Source organism: Stegodyphus dumicola, chromosome 2, assembly GCF_044657685.1.
Source record: "Stegodyphus dumicola isolate Sdum_Otavi_A_Nest chromosome 2, ASM4465768v1".
NCBI classification, from domain to species: Eukaryota; Metazoa; Arthropoda; class Arachnida; order Araneae; family Eresidae; genus Stegodyphus; species Stegodyphus dumicola.
Window position 1 is genome coordinate 275,690,389 of NC_140769.1, and position 23,128 is coordinate 275,713,516.

Consider the following 23,128-nt stretch of genomic DNA (forward strand, 5'->3'; position numbering starts at 1 on the left):
TATTCTATGCTATGGGAGAAATAAATGTATACAAGTTTTTCTGAGTTTTGACAGGTGGGGATGAATCAGAAACTACAAAAAATGATATAGCAATGTTGAAAGGGATTCATGAAGGGAAGAAGTTGAAAATCACTGCTCTACTGAAACATAAAGAAATTTAAAAATGCTAATATTTACATAATACTGAGTATCTGTTTGCAATCTAATGAGAGTTATGATAAATAAGAATTTAAATAATAAAAAATATGCTAAAATTCAATTGCAACTCAGTTGTTTTAAATTATATCAAGGCAATATATACAAGGGCTCAGTGATAACCGATTGAACATCTTTAATAGGCCTATTTCTTTAATAGGCATATTTACCCTCTTTTTAAGAAACTGAATCACGGAATAAAACATATTACGACATTCTTATCATTTAGATTGCATTCTGAAGATCTGATAATGAGCTGAAATAAAAAGAACTCATGTAAAAGTGAAAAAATGATACAACACTACATCATATGCAAATTCAAAATTATATTTAATTGGATGTTGTGACAATTTATTTAAAAGTAGCCATATAAGATGACACATCTAAACACAGGATAATTACGACACACGTCACAATAAAATGGCTGCAGTTCACTTTCGACAAAAGATTTTACAGGACAGTCAACTGCAAGATGGTAAAACATGCATCAAAATGACTTTTTCTGCTTTTTAAACTTTGTGAATTATCTAGATTATTTATTATGCTGATGATGATGGTTTATTTTACACGTTAAGAAAAAAAAACAAAAAAACTAGCACTTTTAAAAGTGAAGAGCAATAATTAATAACAAGAAGGTAACAAACAACACAATTTCACACAACATACATTACTACAACAGGCTACAGCTGTAGCACAACAATTATTGAAAACTTTCTGATTTGCAATATTAGAAGGTTATACTCACTAATCATTAAACTACATTTCTATTGATATTTTATACTTTCTGAAGGTGGTGTTAAAAACGCAGTCCTGCTTTGATGACTGTATCTACATATGATATCAGCAGTATAATTGGCCTCACAACTTTTCCAAGTGTTTTACTGAATAAAAGTCAACTATATAAAAATTCGTACATTTCACTGTTCCTGACAGTCGACACTGTCCGACATGTAAAATGTAAGAAAGCATAAAAAGCTGTTATATCACACATTTACTAAGCAGTCTACAAAATATTACATTTTTAAGAATTTTAAGTGTCCTTTTTCATTTTAAATAATGTAATGGTCAATATTTTCAAAACTGAAATATTATGTAATAAGAAATTTCAGCAACTAGAATGAAAATACATTAAAAATTTTACATGAAAGTTATTTAGTACACATGACTGAATTATTTTGCAGGTAATAATATACAACTAAAAGCATACAATGATTGTATTATTAAAATATATAATTGAGCATAATATTAAGACATTAATTAATATAAAGAACAAAGAATTATAAGTTATATCATCCAGGATAAAATAGCAAAATGCAAACTTTTATAAAATATTCAATTAGTAATATTTTGAAATAATTAAAAGGCAATAATGAAAGCAGAAATATTTTTAGGTAACCATGATTTATGAAACTCAATTTACAAACTACATACACTGTCATTAAATAATTTTAAACTAATATCCTATAGATGCTTTTGTAAGCAGCGAGTGGACAAAGTAGATGTACACTTACCGTAAATGGTCATTATGATTTTTACTTGGGGGGGGGGGGGAATGATCACATAAACAAGCAAGGTCAAAACTCCAACAATTTGCAGCATTTTTCCAGCTAATTTATTGAACAGAATTTTGCTGAGGCAATAAACTGCCAAAATATTGAATTCATAGTTTCTGAAATATGCCAGTTTAGCTGAAATTTTTTATCATCAGAAATCCAGTAATATAATATAAAAAGCTGTTTAACTTGAATGTTTCGAGCAGTAGCACATTTTATTATTATAAATTCATCATATTTTATTATAATTAAAATTATGTTTTAAATCATCAACTTTGAAATTGTATATTATAGAAGTTTCAACACTAAATAGAAACTAAACAATATATAGTAGTCTTTGGAAAAGTTTTGGTGTGCAATGTTTCTTATATATATAAATAACAGCAAGCAAATTTTTAGATACATATATCTAAAAATTATAATAAAAGTAAAAAGAACAAACGAAAATAGACCTATGTGGTCAAAAACTTTGCGCACCGAGCTGCAAAATTTAGAAAAAAGTTAAAAGAAAATTCCTAGTTCGTACGCTAAAAAGTTGCTTAGATACTGTGGTTCCGTGAAAATATTAACATAAGTAAAATAAGGTGCAATGAAATGTGTAATAAAGATAAAATAAACAATACATACACTTGAATATTTACAAATAAAATTCAATACTAATATTGAATACTATATTGAACTCAATACTGAATTTTATTTGTAAATATTCAAGTGTTTGTATTGTTTATTTTATTGCACGTTATTTTACTTATGTTAATATTTTCACGGAACCACAGTATCTAAGCAACTTTTTAGTGTACAAACTAGGAATTTTCTTTTAACTTTTAAAAATTATAATATATATATAAGGGGGAAAGAGAAATAGAATTCAAAGGGGGGAATTTAACAAATTTCCAAAAATTTCTATTTTTCTGTATTTACTTATATGCTTATCAGTAAGAACTCGAAAACAGCACAAAATTAGAATAGTTCGGCTTTCTCAAGTTCTGTTTTCATTTTTTTTTTATTCTCACATGTTATTATTGTAATTTATACTCTATTAATTTACTATCAAAAACATTTACTTATTTTTCCTCACACAGCCAAGTTTATTATTAGTTTTGAGTTTTATCTCACTGACAAAGAGGAAAGGGAATAGGGAAAATGCAACCTTCAGAGAAATACATTAAAGGGACTTTTGTAAACAGAATCATTTTTAATGTCTCTTATCTTAATAACTGCTGACATAGTTAAAAAAACATCAGCGTGATTTAGAACACACATAATTTTTTAATAATAAAACATGATTTAAATTTTAGTCGTTGAAATTCCAATACAGTACCTTTCAGAAAAGAGCACAAAAACTAAATTATTTAAATGTGCTACTAGGGAAAAATATTCCACATACATAACTGTTAGCTTTATTTAAAACTGAGAAATATGGCACAGCCAAAACATTTTCAGTCCAATAGGCTACATTACTTGATTCAATTTTTAATCTCTTCAAGAGCCAGAGAGATTAATTTTTGATTTACTAGGGCCATCTTACAAGATATTAAGGCAGCTTATTCTCCCTCCCTCCATGAAAGAGCTGATCTTAGTATATTGTTCTGAAACAGACTAGTCATTAAACAGTTAAATTTACTTGTTTTGTTCTTTAAGTTTTACATAATTTATCAATTGGCAGAGATGTTACAAAATATTAATATGATATCTCCGTAAATATAACATTTACGATCTACCTTATGTAACCTACAGTAAACAAGAAGAAGAATGTGAAACTCTTTCTAATACTTTTACTGCCAAAATATTTGAACTATAGTCTAAATCTTAGTTTTCACATTTTGGCAAACCCAAATCGCATAATGATAGGCAAAATGTTACAAATAATCCAAACATACAGGGCGGTATAAATATACTTTTGCTATTTTAACTCTGGATTTATATAACAAAACATGTAAATTAATTTAACATATTTTATAACTTTATTTAATATCTAGTAATGAAAACGAAAATTTTTTCTATTTTATAAGAAACTATTCTAAAATATACAGCTTTGGGAATGTCAGAATGTTCATAAAATATTCAAATATGTACTCAAATGATGCAAAATAAATTTCCAAAGTGCACAGATATACAACTATCAATTTTTAGTTCAAAAACTGGATCAGATTTACAAGAATTCCAGTTAATCATCAATCAAGTATAAGCCAATCACAAGCAATATGATAGTAACAGCTGAATCTGAGAAATTCATTTATTATTTTTAACAGGGAAATTTGCAGCATACTCCTAAAGTGCGTTGGTCAGAATATGTTGATTCATGTTCCATAAAAATACTTTTAATTCTTCAAGAAGTATGATATCCATATTATGGAAAAAATTTGCAACACTAATTGCAGCATAACAATATGCTGCATCAAATAACAGGTAACAACAGATGTAAAAATGTGTCTAAAGTGAGCTCTGTGACTCATAGCATAGTGTATCTCACAGCAGGTTATGTAGGAAAATACAGTCTTTTTTGTGAATTTTATAAAATTAAATTAATTCTTGAAAAGCAGTGCACATAAGCAAAATATATACTTTTAAAAAAGAGTTTTCACAAACAACAAAACACAGTGTTTAACATTTGAAAAACATTTATAAACATGATTAAATATCATTCTTCACATCAATAAATCCTAAAACATTTAAGTAAAGACACAGTAATCAACCAAGCTACAAAAACATGAGTATCAAGAAAATTGACCAACAAGGCTTGCATAATTCTCAACAAGCTATTTGTGCATTTCAAAAGATGCACCAAATATGATAATCCCATTCAGTGATTTAATTAACCATTCAGCATTTCTTAGGCATATCAACAAACTAAAAGATATTAGTATTCTATGCACATACATTATGAGAACATTTAAAATGACAAGCTTAGTTACTAATATGAGCACATTAAGAACTTCATATAACTAGCATTATAGGAATTTACATTCCCTTCATAAATAATTTAAATATTACTTTTGCATATAAAATGTTCACAACTTTCATTATAGAAAGTATTAACTTCACAGACTTTTATAAACAATATTAAAACAAATCAAGAAATACACACAGAATACATACTTAACAATTAGAATTTCATATAAATAAAAAGATATTAGTTAATCCCTACTCACTACATTTGCCTACTAAAAAAATATAAGTGCAATAAAACCTCTTAAATTATGCCTCAGACTTGCACTTTTTTTTTTTTTTCTTTTTTAAATATTTTGCAATGACCTTCAGGAACTTCAACATCAGATGTGTCCAGTATAATTTAGATTCTTAAACTATCTTAAACAGCTACACAGTTTACAGAATGTTTTCTTACTATTCTCTTCATTATTCCACATAACAAGCTAGACCATTTCTTTTTTTGAAACCTGACAAAAGTTTATTTTTTTCTAAAAGTTCATTAGTGCAGGAAAATTAAAGGTTGAATAACATTTGCTAAAGTGTTTAAATTAATCAAATTTAAAATATGGCCAGTCCACATTCAGTAGCAAAATTTAAGCAGCTCTATTAATTTAAGTACTTTATTCTTAAAAATTTATATGCAATATATTAAGGAAGATACATAAATTAGAAAGTTTTAATAAATACCTCTTAATTTTGATATTCAAGTTTCATAAGTTGTTTTTTATCCAAAATTTCAGCCCAGTTTAAGAAAATCACAGCTCTTCGGTACTAATTTATAATTTTATCAATAATCAATTATACCCTTTTTAGGGTATATGAAGTGATGGCCTAAGAACACTAGTGAACAATAAATTAATAGAAGAAATGTCAATATGAATAATAACACGTTAAGTTCACTGACAAATGCATAAATAAATATTTTTTTATATATTTAATAGCTGTAATAGCATTCAGTTTCCCAACATATCTAATTTTTTCACATATTAATAAAAGCATTAAAAATCATAAAACCAATTCTGATTAATAATATTCACAACCCTTCAAATGCATATACAACCCAATACAAGATTCTGTTTATACTAAAAATATTTTGTAAATGTGTAGTAAATTTTTAGGCCATCATATTGCATTTCTTCTAATAAAGTACCTGCAAGATTGCTAACCAATTTTAAAAGATTACATAGCTGCCAACTTTAAAATATGAACAACTGAAAGGTTTTCGACCTTGCTGTGATAAAATTTCATAACAACTCCAAATTGACTTAAATTCACTTATGATGATATAACACTATTGATAATAAAAGCATGATTCATATTATTATATAATTCATACGTAAAATATATCAATACTTAATCACACGTTCTAAATTTTATGTTCTTTTTATAATTTTACTTTGTAATTTTCCTACTTTTTATAGTTAAAAAGTCCTGAGGGACAGAAAACTGTTAATTATTGAAGCATTTTCAAAAACTATGTAAATATAAAGACATAAAAAATAGTATTTAGATAAACTTAGTAATTTATTACAGATAAAGGTATGACAAAATTAAGTACAAATATTTACTGCTTAAACATGGGTTGAATTTCTATAAAATCTTCACAAATGTGGTATGTTAGTACAACTTAGGTTAAATAACATTTTACAACCTGAACTGAACACATCCAGTGTAGACATTTTATAAGAAAAAAATATACTAAAAATTAGTACGTGTGAAGGTATGGAATTTGCCCAATTCAAGTTTCATTAGTTCAACAAATAGCTGAGAAACATTTTTAAAAGAAAATTTAATAGCTTTTGTAAGTAAAAACTGGCAGATTTAGTTACCAAGAAATCTTATGAAAAAACTATAGTGTTGGCAGTTATTAAAACCATAATATTCAACCTAAATTTGAAATTTGTTTCTTTTACAGTTAATTCGTATACAAAGCCACAGTTAAACTCCAGTTCTGTTCAATGAATTACACTTTTTTAAGATTTAAAATCGGTAATAATAAGGATTAACTTCAAAAACTGATAGGATGAAAAGCAACTGTTGGTCAATATTTAATATGCAATAGGTTTATTTAAATAAAAAAGAAAAGCAAAATAAACTAGCATATAAATTCTCACTAAAACAAAAATGACAATCACTAAATAATGAAGCTTAAAGCTACTGAAGAATCACACACAAATATTAAAATACATACTATCTACGCCATCTGGATGAAATAAAAAAATACTAACCTAAGCCATAAGGAACATAATATAATAGAAAAATGTTAAATAACCAAACTAATTATAAATAAAGGTAAATATCACATACACAAATATGATAAATATTAATGACACAAAACAATTTTAATATTTAATAGTATGTTTAAAATATATTCAATTAAAAAGGAAATTTTTATAACTAATAGATAGACACATCTTTAGATTAAATAGAAACTCTAATTTTAAACACAAAATAAATATAGTAATAAGGGAAAATATAACAAAAAGGTAATTTCAAAACTCAGCAGACTCGTACACATAAACAATGAGTAATACTTCAGTTCGTAAATGAATGAAAAAAAAAAACATAGTAAGGGTACATAAGTAATAGATATACCTCTAAAAGTATATAGAAATTAGTTTTAGTTACAAACACAAAATAAATATAGTAATAAGAGATAATGCAACAAAGGAAACTTTAAAATTTAGAAGGCATAAAAAAAATGAATGCGACTTTGTTTCATAAATCAAAACTACATCTAAAAGGTTACATAAGAAAGAAGCTAAGTGCCAATAAAAGTTTTTGAAATTAAATACAGTTTACAATAGTTAAGAAAATAACATAATGTTAATTACAGAAAAATTAACATAAACAGAGAATATATGAAATGTTGCAGCATCAAACTCACTGATGCACTGCAAGTAATGGACAGAAAATGTGATATTATGCACAACTACAATACAGTGTATCACACATAATTAGAAAAAATAAGGTTAATAAAACAGAAAGTACATTAAAAGGTTTCAGAAGAAAGTTTCATAGGCTTAATACTACAATATTTGGCACTTAGAAACTTTCTTTGTTTCTTTCCCCCTTTTTTTTTCTCTTTCTCAGTCACATTTAAAATTAAAAAGAATTGCATATCATAGCCTACATTATGCATATAACCACTATAAGTCCTTGGAGGTATAAATTACACAAATGAGTATTCTAAATAACAAAAATGGACAACAATGTTTCACTTCAAACTTTATTCACTTTCGCTCAATATAATGACAAAAGTGTTTATCTATAGATTTTTCCTCATCAAATACTTGGAGTAGCTAAAGTATTTGCAATGCGCTGCCATAGTTCTTTCTTGCAGGATTTTGTACGCCTCAGACTTTGCAGGAGTTCATTAAACTGAACTATTCCGCCAGGGGTGAGTTGAAAAGCAGTGCGTGCACTTCGAATAATGCTCACAAACTCATCATATTCTGCTGGTGTTATATGGTACATTTTGAAATGAGTACAAGCAGTGAACCTAAAAAATGAATATATAAATAAATAAATTTAAAAATAAATAAATAAAATAATTCTACATCTTCACATGTATAAAACCCCTAGTTTAGAAACACTTTTTTAAAAATTTAACTACTGGAGCCTAATTTGTGAACATTCATTAAACAAGATGAAGACATAATGACTTTTTTAGAATGCTAATTTAGCCCAACCAAAGTCTAGTTACTATTATTATATCAATAATAAAGAAAGAATAGCAGATAGAAATTATTACAGATAAATATTATACAGCAATTATAGGCAACACATATCTGCTATTAATGAGCAGCAAAATCAAGTGACAGTGTGCTAAGCATGAGTTGCATAAAATGAAGTTATAAAGTTGTCATGAATAACAAAATTAAAAAAACCTGACATAGTTACCACATGACTTCCTTGTACGGACTCTTAAATTATATACATTTTTTGCTGCACTTCATTTAAAATTTATTTCATTATAGATATAGTTCTCATTCAATCAATTCAGTTCTTTGTGGCAAGGCAAAAATACATAAAAACTCAAAGCATCTTCATTACAAATTTTAAAATATAGGAGGGAAAACACCAAACATAGTTAAAAAAACATTTTTTGCAATTAGAATTAGAGTTTCTGTGGCCAGGGCCGGCACCACAAGTAGTGCAACCGGTGCGACTGCACTGGGCGGCTGAAATCTTAAAATCAAGTGAAGCATCAGGAAAAAAAATTTAGGGATTGCAAAATTTTTAAAATTTAAGACACACACTGGCAAGCAGAATTTAAGGGCAGCAGAATTTTTAGAATTCATTAGAAGCACTGAGCAGCAGAATTTATAACCTGCAAAGACTGCATGGGGCAGCAAATTGTATAGAACTGGCCCTGTCTGCAGGAAAGTAAACAATCTGGCTAACACACAGAAAGACAATATTTTGGTGCACGTTTTTAGTCCAAAGGGGCAGAGGGACTATTAATTTCATGGCATTTTGCATTGTGTCACTATAAATGTCGGTTCACTTTTCAAATTGTTGCCGTCAAATATTAGAGCCCTGCCATTAATATTTAAAGAAATTAAATAATGAAGAAACTACATTAATGTAAATATGTTTCTCGCATCGCGATAAAACAACAGTACGTAGAGCCATCAAATTTTCAATAACGTAATCCTCCACTGAATATGAGCAGCTGGAAACCTGAATCTAGAATCTGTTTTATTATTGATTTCATAATTTGTAATACTTTAACAAATTTCTGATTAACAAACTCAATGATTTCAAAGCGAGTAACGGCAACAGTGTACGGAAAAACATTTTTATATCCAGCGCACGAGACTGTGTATCGGAAATTCTAAAGATACGTTCATCTTAAAATTATTTTGTGATATGGCAGTTGAATTGAATTTCATGGTTTTAAGTGAAAAAACATGATATTTAATAAATAAAGGTAACACACCAAACATTAAAAAAGCCCCCTTTGGGCATAATGTAAAATCGAAAGCATTCATAGTTCTTTATTTATTTTTTTAATTTTGATTTTATAACTTTTTTTTTAATTAAGAAAAAATAAAAAATTCCTCATGTACCACGAAGTATTGCACAAGGCTTAATAATAATAAGCAAATAAGCCAATACAATGCAATTCAACAGTAAAAGCATAATAAACTTAACTTTTGGGCTCACTGGCCAGAGTGTCACTGAAGTTAATTCACCAATTAATTTAATTCACTATACTACTAATAGACTCAATGAACAGCTGTCGCCTACACTTTAAATCGTTGATAATTCAATAACTATTGCATGCAGATTAACTAAATTTATAATGTAACGATAACAACAAAGAGCTCCCTGAGCCAGGTAAGAGGGTGTGTGTAACATATATATGTGTGTTTGGTTCAGTTATGCCAGATACATGCATACATACATATAGATGTCATGAAAAAAATCTCTTTTGAATAATCTTTTACAACTCATTTTAGAAAAAATAGTTCTTTACTCCATCTGTATGTGCAGATGTCTTAAAAAAAAAATTCAAATGGATTCCACAGTGGTCAAAAGGGATATTTTTGTTGAAATATATAATACTCAAAATTTTTCACAATTGCAATACTTTCTTTCCTTTATATTGGGAAGTAAAATTTTATCCACTTCAGTCATTAACAAATACGAGTATAATATGTCAATCATGATTGGGAGCATAACATTACCTTGAAGAAAATATTTACACTTTTTGTGTTCGATAGAAATTTATCATAGGTGCTGCTACAGTAACTATGAATAAATACGGTTTCCTTATGTCATTTAAAAAAAATATGAGAATGAAAAAAAAAAAAAAAAAAAAAACGAAGAATATTTGTGCCCCACTGCTAAAAAAGTTCAGAGGGTGCATATACAGTGAATGATACATCCATAATGACAAGCACTAGATGCATAAAAATAAGTAAAGCAGTGCACTCAAATTGCTATAATACTTGTATATAGATGATACGTTACTAAAGGAACCTGTTCATAATTATTCATTAAACGAATGCCTGACCATCCCAAGTTCATATATATTGCAGTTAATTATTATCCCGAGAAAAACTCGGGCGAAGCAGAATTTGTCAGTAGGGTTTGTTTTATTACGGTTTTACACGGCCTGGAGGAAATGAAAGGAAATAGTCAGCTTTTATTGGCAGTTTACCAAGTTTTGTCGGTTTTGCTATTATTTTGATGGGACTGGTCACATGTTTTCCCTATTGTCTAGTATATGTCGGCTTGTGGATTAATAATGTATAAAGAATGATAGTTGCGTTGAAAAAAGTAAAATAATGGCGATGATGCAAGATAGCGAAACCGATGATTTTTCAGATAATGATTATAACCTCTAGGCATTTTCCAGATGCTATTCCTGCTACTGAAAAAAATCAAATCCAATGAGTTAATGTTCTCTGTGCTTGCGTTAAACAGATTCCAGAGATAAGCCAGTAAGAAAAGAGACCGGATTACCAGTGTATAGAATGTCAGGTATCACTTTGTGTTGTCCCTTGTTTCAAAAACTATCATATAACGACTAATATTTAATTTTTTTATTTGCTCGAGATAACTCAAGACAGTAAACTAATATTAAAACTAAATGCTTTTACACCTGTAAAAAATTTTAAAAAAAATTCAAATGGATTCCACAGTGGTCAAAAGGGAAGCAGCTAATGTTTGGTATCTTTACTGGGATTAGATTGAAGGAATTAATTATAAAACTTTGTTGACCCTGTATAAAGACAGAGGAGAAGCAGGAGTAAAGGAACTTTATTACTTTACTAAATTCAAATCTATACATATAAAACCACATGGGAGTTTGTAGCTGAGAGTAGACAGCAATTAAAAGAAACTAACAGTTCCAGATATTCAGACTTCCTTTTATTTAAAATCTTGATCAACACATAGTTCACATGACCTTCTACAACTCATTAACTAGCTTCTAAGAAAACAAACCAGTGACAATATATTTTACAAGAGATTACTTTCAAGTTTTCATATTGGAAGTAAAATAACAGTTTATTAAATGCTTAAAAGATAATAAGCACTAAATAATAATTCATTATTTCCATGCTTAATTATCTTATAAATGGTTAAAATTATCTGAATATTTCTAATGTAAATACTATTTTAAATTATACTTTAATTTTAAATGTTCTGTACTATATATTTCCATAAGTAAATTAAAAAATGTAACATAACTGAAAAAGAAAAAATTAACGAGAAGAGTAGTGAGAAGTGAAGAATACATGTAGTAATCCTCCCACATACAAATCATGGCCTTGACTGTTCGAGGCACGGAAAAGAACCATATTTTTTTTTTTATTTTTATTTTTATTTTTATTTATTTATTTATTTTTCTGGCAGACTGTTATCATGAAAAATCAAAGTAAGACACAGATTAAACATAATTTTGGATTGTGCTCATTTTCTCAAAGATTAGGTATAAATTGGACATTTTTTTCCATTAAGGTTTAAGCACTTTATACCTGTTATGAAATCTTAAAGGACTGTTAACTGGGATAATTTAGTGTTTCTGAATATGTTTTTAACCTTCTCGGGGAGGGGGGGGATTGGTGAAATTTTTATTAGATTATAACTGCTTCAGAATGAGATCTAGGTTTTAAGGTTGCGGTAAATTCCGATTTGCTTCTGTTAGAAGGTGTTATTTTGTCCTTGTCAGGAAAAAGGTTCTAGTATTATAGATTTTGTAGCTAGCAATTATTATTACACTGAAAATAAAAAGTTCCAATGAGAATTAAGTTTCTCTCCCCACGCCCCAAAAAAACTTAATTTCTTTATTATGAAAAATAATGTGCATCAGAAGGATTTAAATAAGGTAATTATGTTTTAAGCTCAGATTTTTCAAAACTATAATTTTCTTGCCTGTACACGATTTCTCTGAAGCAGTTGGCCAGAATTAAAAAAAAAAAAAAAAAAAAAAAGACTAATTAACCTATGCGAGTTATCAAATGATCACCTATTGTGCTTCTCGTTTAAAAATTTTAGAAATTACCTTTAATTTTATGTTAAAAAGTAGTGAATATTGAAGTCTTTAAAAAAAATTATGGGAGCTATTTTAATTGCACATTATTTTTTTAATTTGAAAAAAAAATCAGCTTAAATAATTATTTGTTTATCAATAATGTTGTGCACAGTATACATCACAATTTCATATATGTGACAAAGAAGGTATTTTACTATTATTTCAGATAATTTAGCATTTTGAACGTACAGGAAAAAAAAAACAATATCCCACATACTGAAATATACAAAACTTTATGATTACAATCCAATTGCTAAGCTTTAAAGTTTCATTTTTATATTTTTATTAGATTTATATAATTTTTGGTATATTTGGATATTTTAAACATGCTTGAAGCCTTAAGTTCAAAATAGTAGAAGCAGCAGCTTTTACAGACATGCAAAATATTGAAGAAAATATACATACAATGCAAAGACTGACCATGTCTTTTACTTCACAGGACAGGGGGGGAAAAAATCAATTAAATTGTTTGTGTTAAAATAAGAAATAAAGCAAATTGTAATTTCATCTTTCCAAAATGCAACATTCTAGTTTTTCTTTACCGCAACAATTCAACATGAACAAAATTGCCTGCCTCATAATTAAATGCAAAATATCATTTATGAATTTTTTTGCATGTAGTGCTAATGTAAGTAAAAGTACAAAAACTGCTGCAAATAGGTATTTAAAAATAATTTATCCAATTTCCATCATGCTCACCACCCACAACTCACAATATGTACTAATTCAGTCAATTAATAATATGTACTAATTCAGTACTACAGTATTCACAATATGTACTAATTCAGTCAATTAATAAGTCAAACAACAAAAATCAGTGTTATATTTTCAAAATTTTCACAGGACTAGTTTCGATGGTTTTAGCGAACCACCATCCTCAGCTGCAAAACCGCAAATGGACTTTGTGGTTTTGCAGTTGAGTTCATTTGTGGTTTTGCAGCTGAGGTCTAAGGTCTTTACATCTAAGGTCAATGTATTTGCAAGCACTTTACATTTGGGATTTGTTTTGTGACACTAGTATTAATAACATGGTCAAATATGGAATATATATTTAATTCTGTAGTAAAGCCTCTTTTAAATAATCAAAAAGTTTAATTATTGCTTGGCCCTTTCCTCGCAATTCTTAGTTCATCGAGATGTTTAGTAGTCAGAAACATTAATTTGCATAACCATTTTTTATCATCCAATTTGGAGAAAAGTTAATTCTTTTCATTAAAAAAACTTTAATGCATTCCATGCATGACACAAAATATTCAAGACATTACCTCAACTAAGCCAATGGACATGGCTGCATGACTACATATGTTATTTATCACAAAACATATGCTATTCAACAAATGAATTCTATATGCACATTCATAGATGATTTTATCCATATAGCCACAAGCAATGAATTTGCATCAGCTTTGAATCCAAATTTATTACGAAAAGTTTCTCTAAAATACCGAAGAACAATCTTTCTAAAATAACCATTTTTCAATATTATTCCAAATTCCAAAAGATAATTAATTGACAATCCCAAAAGATGATTTCATTGATATTCCAAAAGATTATTTCATTAACCTATACAATTATTTTCAAAACAACAGCAGTGGTGTCGTGGTCAATCAGGACATTCATGCAGATAACATAAAATCTTAAAAGAACAGTACTCTATCACAAAAAATGTGTAAATCTTCATATAATCATATATAGCTCATAGCCATATATAGCTTATAGCTTCATATAACAGTGTGGATACTGAGAGATATTTTAGTATTTATAAAATCATAGTTGTGGATAAAATATTAAGACCTAAGGAAGAGACTACTGAGATTACAGTGATGTTAGCTTTAAACACCAAAGAACAAAGATTTATATTCCTTTTCTTACTATTTACTTTTTATATTTATTCCATACGGCTTTACTTTATTTGATTCAGGAATAAAGGCAAAATTTTCATTTTTTAAAAACTTCCCTTTTTTTTAATACAAAAATTATGTATCCCTGATTATAATACATTAACAGAGCTTTTTACTGTGAAAGCATTTTTTTTTTTTCTCTTTCAAAGTTTATACAGTTTATTTTTTACAGTTAAAAAGTTAAAAAGGCAGGCTGTCAGTCAAAATTTCAGATTGACTACTATTTGAAGGTCTAATGTTAAAAATATCAAAAGCATACTTCAGTATCTCAAATCAGCACTAACAGAATCTAGCCTGACCACACAATACTACATTATTCAGAGAGAGAGTTTTAGATAACTGATTAAAAAAATAACACAAAATACATAAAGCATTGCATTTCAGTGGAATGTAAATAAATTATTTTAAAGAGAACGATGAAATAAGAAACAATATTTACATTTGTTGACACTTTTGGATCAATGGTGTGAGTAAATGTGAACGTAATGGTTGTGGAAGAGGTGTTGTAGAATTTCGAGCCAAATATTGTGCTGCTTCAACAACTATTTCATGAAGTACGAATGGACTAGCAACACTATTGACAGTACAGATGCAAAAATCTTGCAAATATGAAGTTCCTGCAAAAAATGAAAATAAAAATAAGGACTAAAGGTTTATAAATAAAATAAACAAAGCGACTTAAAAATTACCACAAGAAAGAATTAAATCAAAATAAGATTAAAAATGCATTCAAAAATAACCTTCACCTTATAAGGTATTTCTCCCACTTCCCTAGCGTGCCTTTGTGGTGTAACGGTAGCACGCTGGGCCGGTATTCCAGAGGTCCGTGGTTCGATTCCCGGCGAAGGCGGTTGCTAATTTTTCATCTTGCCTGCTTCTAAAATTTACCTAATGTCTCTACAACCTTGATTAGGAACACCTACACAAGTTTTAACTTTACCTAATAACAGTTTTTATTTTACACAGGGAGAAGGGAATCATGTTATGGGATCTCAGACATTTGCTTCCTTATATTTTAAAACATTAACTACACAAACATTATATGAGCAAATGTAATTGTTAAATTATATTTTTCAATTAAAAACCAAGATTTTAAATATTCTGGACCCTCTGCGACATTTTGAATACCATGAAAAAATTTTAGGATCCTTCACAGAAAGAAACTGCTGCGATAAACGAAGTGAACTGATGAGATAAATAAAGTGAACCGATGAGATAAATAAAGTGAATGTGGGTGCCAAGCTACAGGTTCATCATACTCAATCCATTATACCTCAAAAACTCGACACAGACATTCACGCACATGAATGGTATAATGAGCCAAAAACTCCATGTTAGAACCAAGAATTATGACGGATGCTCACAGAATATCAACAACTAAATCAAGCATAAACACTTTAGCATCAAGTCAGGGAAGTAACAAGCATGGACAGACTAAATTGTCAGACATGATAGCCACACACACATTAATGACAAAGTGGTAGTGGTTGTAAGGCTGCAGCATATGCACAATGTGCCATACACTGGCTTGAGGTGCTCCAGTTACAACAGCACCACACATATGCTTGGCCATGGATAACATATCATCCAAGATGGGAATTCATGCTAACCAGTATTTACCAGGTAGCCTGCATCCTAATCCTAAAAGATCCATGGGACTGTTCTTTCAATACATATAGTGAACTGTTTTCGTTCAAAAAAAAAAAAAAAAAATCATCAGGCTATTGCCCAAATTTGGCATTAAGCACACTTTTATTCACCCCATGGGTACAGCGATATATTTTCCTTTAAAAAAGGTCAGGGAATCTGCACAAATTCAACAACCATTTAGCTGCAAATTGCACTTCCACAAAACTCAATTGTTTAAAAAGCACAACTTCATAGAACGTGAATTTTTGCATTTTCTATTGTTGGATAAAATACTGTATTTCTAAAGAAACGCAATTCTTTTTTTATCAGCTGGAAAACTCTACAGTCCTATAACAATTTGTAATGGGGTGGGGAGTGCTTAATGTAAAAACAAGCATCGAATTTGGAGGGTTGTATTTGCACACCTGTATAAGTTGCCACATGGTGACACCATGGGTTGAAAATTCCTTTCTGCAGATACAGTGCGTTGCCTCATAAATACTTTTTGGGAGACAGGGTGCAGATGATCAGAAAAAAAGAAACCTAATTTTTTATAACAAAAGAACACTAAACGCAGAATTATACAACTTCATCCAGTCACCTTACCTGCCAGTGACATTTCTAAACACAGGTTATGCAATTTTCATGATAGTACCATGAATATCCTCCCGATTTAAAATCAAAATGCTGTATTTGGGGGGGAAAAAGAAATTCCAGAAAGATGTTTAATTAATATGTTTTTACCCTTCTTGTTTAAAAAAAATTGAAGTCGTTTATAAATTGTGAAAAATTTCAAAATTTTACAGAAGAAATACATTATTTACTTGCATATTCCACCCTAGTATTTTAGCATAAGATTCTGAATTGCTTTTACTTTTTTTTTTTGGAGCTTTCATTATTCGCTTAATTTTCTCCTCTTGATTTTCATATGATAAAATTAGTAAAAAACAGTAAAATATGCAAGTAAAAGACAATGCACACCTGACTGCTGAAATCTGAAAATAACAGACAGAATAGGGACATTGAGCATTTTCTACAAAATCACCAAAACAATAAATTACATAAGACTTGAGAATAAAGTTAATTTAATAACTTTTTTTCATTTTACTCGATGCTACAAGCATTAAAATTCTAAAATCATAAGTTTGTTCATTATGCAAAGATATGAACAAAAAATTATTTCAGCATTAAAATTTTAAAAGAAATCAGTTTAAGGCTCTACATGTTGACCAAACCTTCACTGTCTTGTCTGAATAACAAACATACCAAATTTTGTAATTTTGGGCCTGTATGTCTCAGCATTATGCAACACACATAAAGACAAATTCTCCACAAAAAATTTTAATTTCACATTCATTTTCTATAAATACATGTATTATTAACTATATAAGAATCAGATTACATGGATTCATTCTGAAATTACATATAAGCTTACTGTTTCTAGGATAGAAAAGAGAAATAAGTTTTAACAGGCTATTACAAATTAAAAATTTCACTTAATTTATATAATTTATAGATGTTTAAATATAAATTTATATTTATAAGACATAAACAAACAGAATATACACCAACCAAGAGCATAAATTAAAGATCAATCTAATCAGCAAGCATAAATCTGTCTAATCAACAAGCATAAATTAAAGAAAATCTAAAATTTAAAAAAAATATTAAAACAAATTAAACAATACATCCAGGACCTGCATTAGAACCAGCAAATCTCATAAAATAGAAAATAATTGGAGAATGCTTAATTGAATGAATAGTATTAATTTTGCATTAAATGCATGAAATGAAAATAATAAAACAATAAATGTTCTTCAATTTTTAAAAAAAATTTTTCAATCTATCTCTGTATACATATATATATATATAGAGAGAGAGAGAGAGTTTTTCCCCTAATAATTAGAGAATTACAAAATTTCTAAAACATTTTTTATAATCAAATCTTACAATAAAATACATATTATTATTATATGCTTTATTTAAAAATCAATGGATAATTAAAAGTGTTTTTACTAATGAACAAAAACCTCAACCCTAAAAGGAGAGAAAATTTTGTAAATTTTATACTATCCTTCTGTTTTCAACCAAAATTCGTAATGAACTAGATAAAATTTATTTTCATACTTATTGAGACGTAAAACATACCTAATTTTTTAGCAACTCCAAGAAGCCATTTGACATCCTCACCATATGGTGGATTTCGGGCATATTTGGCTTGTGGCCTATCATCATGAACACGGCGTGCTAATGTTTCCATAGCTAGCATGCCCACTCGATATGCAGCCAACAAATAACCCATCTGTCTCTGATTTAATTGAGGAAGTGGCCCTTGGATCTAAAAGGAATATTTGTAAATAAAAATATGGACATTTTATGGAAACTGCAGTAAGTATCATTAAAGAATGGCATTCTTATTTTTCAGCTGATGATTTCAGATGATAAACAGTTGATTTTATTACTACACCATTACCTAAAAAAAATAATTCCAAATACCAGAAATATGTAGGACCATAGTTCAAAATATCCAGATGATTAGGTTGGCCTGCTTTATTACTTTACAACTTAATATTTAAAGATATTTACATTTTTTCAAAATTTCTATGCAAAAGTCTGCTTATTATTAGTTTAGTAAAAACTTAACTTCATTTCTTGAATTACACCAGGTTTTTTTTTTTTTTTTTTTCCCCTTCAAAACTGAATTAATTCTTTGAAAATTCTTTTCGGTTCAAAATATTTTATTTAATAATTTGAACAATTGTTGTTTACCAAGGCTCAGTTATGAAAAATCTGCATTACTCACTGCCGAGAATATACACTTTACTATAACCTGCATAGTGTAGTTCATAGGAGCTACTAATATTTAAATAATATATCTACTAATATTTAAATAGTATATTTAAATAATATTAGTAGCTTCTATGAACTGAATGAAACTCAGCTATTTATAAGATATAACTTCTTAAGTTCTATATTTTAATCAACACATTCAGCAAGATAAGCATTGTTTACTGTAGGTGAATGATATCAGTAACTAGTAGCTGCTATGGTAAACTGATAGTAAACCGTGCTGACAGGCATATCCAACATCCGTCCCATTCCCAAGTGCACTGCTGATTCCTGCATCAGCGTTCATCTATTCTTGTAACATTGTGGCCACATCTTCCCCTGCCATCGGTGAAACTGGTTTCCGTCCTCTACCTAGTTTCATGTCAAATAAACCGATCTCATTGAATTTATCTATCATTTTCTGCAGGCTGTAAGTGGTCATCGGGCCGGATTTTATACCTTTTAATATCCAGAACTTCCTGATAGCTGTTAATGCAGAGTCACTGTTTTGATAGAAAAGCTTCATGAGCAGAGCGCGATCCTTCTTTGTCAGTTATGATGAAACATTCAAGTAAAGCATTACATGTTCTGTTAGTATTCTGCATTTTTATCATAGCTATGGCTGCAGTGTGCATGCCAAGTCTTAGGAATGTGCATGCCTCCACAATTGCAATCTGAACCCTGAAAACGCCATCTATCGGCACATTTTGGAACTATTTTTTCCCTTAAACAAACAAAATTCCATTGCCTCCTGATTGTTCTGGTAAAATATCAAGTCATTCTGATCGGTAGAATTAGAGCATTTTGAAATCGCAACTTTAATTATAATCAACCCTGTGTAATATTCGAGAAATACTGAAAATTTATATTCTGTCAAATGACTCTTGGGAAAAAAAAAAAAAAAATAGTGGAATATCTGAAATGTGGACATTTCAAAAGACTTCATGCATTAGCATTAATAATGATCTTGAAACAGAAATTTACTGAACATAATCTAAGAATGAATAAATATATTTATTGATAACTTTTATCATTAATTACTAATCTTTTCATACTAACTCACACAGAATAAATTTTAAATTTTCTGGCTTATCTTTCATACTAATTACTGGTTTATTTTAATGTAATTATTTACTTTGTTATTTATATGCCAGATGTATGCTTCATGCATTATTAAATTCATCTACATTGTTTTCATTTAATTTATCACTATCCTTTTTTTTTTTTTTTTTAATGTTTTTCTGCTAGTTTCAACCAACTTTTAATTCCTTACCAGCATTCGGGAGGTACATAGTCTCATCAGTACATTCTCTATATTTGTCTCACTTTGGCTATTTGACTTGCTAAAGAATTTCTAAAATTTTTTCCATGAACAGATCAGAAATCCACGTAATGAAGCTATACATCACACATGTCAGCCTCTGATAAAACATGTAATTTCATTGTTTACTGCTTTTATTTTTATTTTCTTTATTGTTCCTTTTTAATACTTAAAATTAATATATAATATTTTTAACTGTTATGTGATTATGGTAATTACTTCAACACTCATACATTTGCAATTTCACGATCAATGTTTCATTTTGTCAAGCATTTTTACATTTATTTTATTTATTTTTCATTTTGTCATGCATTTCACTTTTGTATTCACAAGCTTATATATTTTTATAATTGTCAAATTACCTTCGTGCGGAAGCTCACATTATTAAACATTTATTTTTGCTATTTTACGTTACTGCAGCTTTCTGTACATTTTAAAACAGTTAAATATTATTTTTTACTGAAGTTTTTTTGCTTTTGCATTTTGGTTTATATATATACAAAAAAAGAGATATGTATAGGATTCTTATGGTTATAAGATGACGAATACTGTAATATTTTACTTGCTTAATTAAGGAGAAATTAAAAAATTTAATAACTATTAACAATGTTATATATATATTCATAAACACTGAGAACTAATGAAAGACTTAATGATTTTCACTTTTTCAACTGTTACTTAACCTGCAGAATAATAATATGAGATTTGGCTAGTTTATTTTCATTATACACTGTGACAAACAAATTCAAAACTGTTATGAGTTTTTTAAAGTTCAAGCTATCATTAAGCATTTTTGCAGTAACTATTTTGCAGCAATCATATTTGAGAGAATATATAAAATAGTATTCCACCAGATTAATTTCAGCATTCAAGAGTAAAACTTTTACATATAAATATCACAATTTATTTATAAATGTGTTTTTTCAATCTCCAGATCACCAAACTTTATCAGAATATAAAACGAAAAATGTGAAAGTAAACATACAACCAATAACAACCAAAAGCTTAACCTTCATTTTCAAATTAAAAGGCAAAACTTAGATTTGACCTTTGCCCTAATTGAATAGCATGGTCACTGAAAATATCCTTGATATATAAATGTAAGTTCCTGTTTTATTTTCTCAGAAGGATATGAACTATTAAATCAAAATTCTCATATCACCTGCATAAGTGATACTTAGGATTTATACTTTGCTATTCTTTCCAATTTGATGAAATGAACTAATCATATATTCTTATCTGTACAAAGGAAATGACTCCATTCCATAAAACAAAATGCAGAAGCAATAACTATTACCTGAGTTTGCTGAGGTGGAGGTATGGTAGTAGGTGGAGGTTGTGTAACAACAGCATGTCCATTCATTGATAATACTGGACCAGACTGTGTCACTGAAGCTCTTGTTACTGCAGTGCCAACAACCTGACCAGTGTAAATTCCTGTAGTCTGGTGTCGAATGTGAGCAGCATTTGCAACAGTGGGAGGATAATAAGACAAATTGGCTAATGGTGGATATGGATACGTAGCTGGAGATGGCACATAAGCGGGATGAATCGGGACATGCGAATGAGAAAATGGCATGTATCCATATGCAGCAGTAGGATAAGCCAATGTATACGAAACAGGTGGACAGGTAAGAGGAGGTAACACTTGTACTGAAGGTACTGTCGTAATCACCCCTTCGACTTGCCCCAGATGTATGTTATGAGGTGGTACTACATTATGATCACATGGTGGTGGAGAGGATAAAATGTTCTCATTAGATACATTATCATTTGTATTCAAATGCCTTTCAGCTTGGTTGTTGTGAGTATCATCCATTTCTTTTTCCTCATGAAAGTCATACCTGAAAAGGAAAATGAAAGAATTTTAGCTTCAATTCACAAAGCAATTTTCAAATGCAAAATTTAGATTTAACCTGTGTTTAAACTATTATATGAAATATTAAATTTATTTGTCTACATTTAATAAAATCTATCAGACTACCAAAGAGGATGCTACAGCAGTCGTTAATTCGAGACTGCTCATAAACTGATTGCAAAAATTTTTGAAGCCTTAAAATCTGAGCAACTATTTTTGCTTAGTCAAGTTTATTAGGTTTATATTAAAAGTTCTCAGCATTTGTGATAAATAAATGACAAGGGTTTGATTTACACATACTTTTTTTTTATTTATTTTCCCAAGTAAACTTAGATAAGAAATCAATTTTAGTTTTAAAAGAGAAAGAAGTAGAAGAAAAATTTTTTTGCATAATATACTTCTGACAGAGTTTGTACACATTTCTGCACATGGAAATTAAGAACTTTGAAGGACCATTAATGAAAAAAATTAAGGACCTATCAGGAAAGAGGAATAAAAGCAATTAAAACAATTATCTATGCTTGAACTTCACTTTTATAATATCACACTAAGAATAAAACAGATGAATTAATAGCATACATTACTATTAAGCATTAGCTAGTATTTAACCTACTTATAAAACAAATTAGCGTACAAAATCTCAAACTTCCTTTGTAAAATTTATCAATTAGCATTAAATTACAAAATTTCCTAAAATACTTATATTTCATACTCATAATAATCAGACATATTTAAAGATAGATTAAGGACATTTAATTTATGTTTCACTAACAGTTAGCTTTATGTTCATTTTTTCCTTTATGCCTCATTTTGTCATGTACTTGCTCAATCCAAAGGTTTAGTACATAGCAGGCAGACTTC

At 28.8% G+C, this 23,128-nt stretch overlaps 1 protein-coding gene across 3 annotated transcripts in view; it reads right to left on the reverse strand.

The window, feature by feature from the left end:
* Positions 1–506: 506 nt before the first annotated feature.
* Dora (zinc finger SWIM domain-containing dorado) overlaps positions 507–23,128 on the reverse strand; it is a 159,700-nt gene continuing 137,078 nt past the window's right edge. For all 3 annotated transcript variants that reach the window (XM_035358942.2, XM_035358941.2, XM_035358940.2), the window contains 4 exons: positions 21,707–22,253; positions 18,408–18,597; positions 15,070–15,247; positions 507–8,181 (listed from right to left, as the gene is read on the reverse strand). In XM_035358942.2, the coding sequence (XP_035214833.1) occupies positions 7,965–8,181; positions 15,070–15,247; positions 18,408–18,597; positions 21,707–22,253 (1,132 nt within the window). In that variant the 3' untranslated portion in view covers positions 507–7,964. The remainder of the gene's footprint in view (positions 8,182–15,069; positions 15,248–18,407; positions 18,598–21,706; positions 22,254–23,128) is intronic.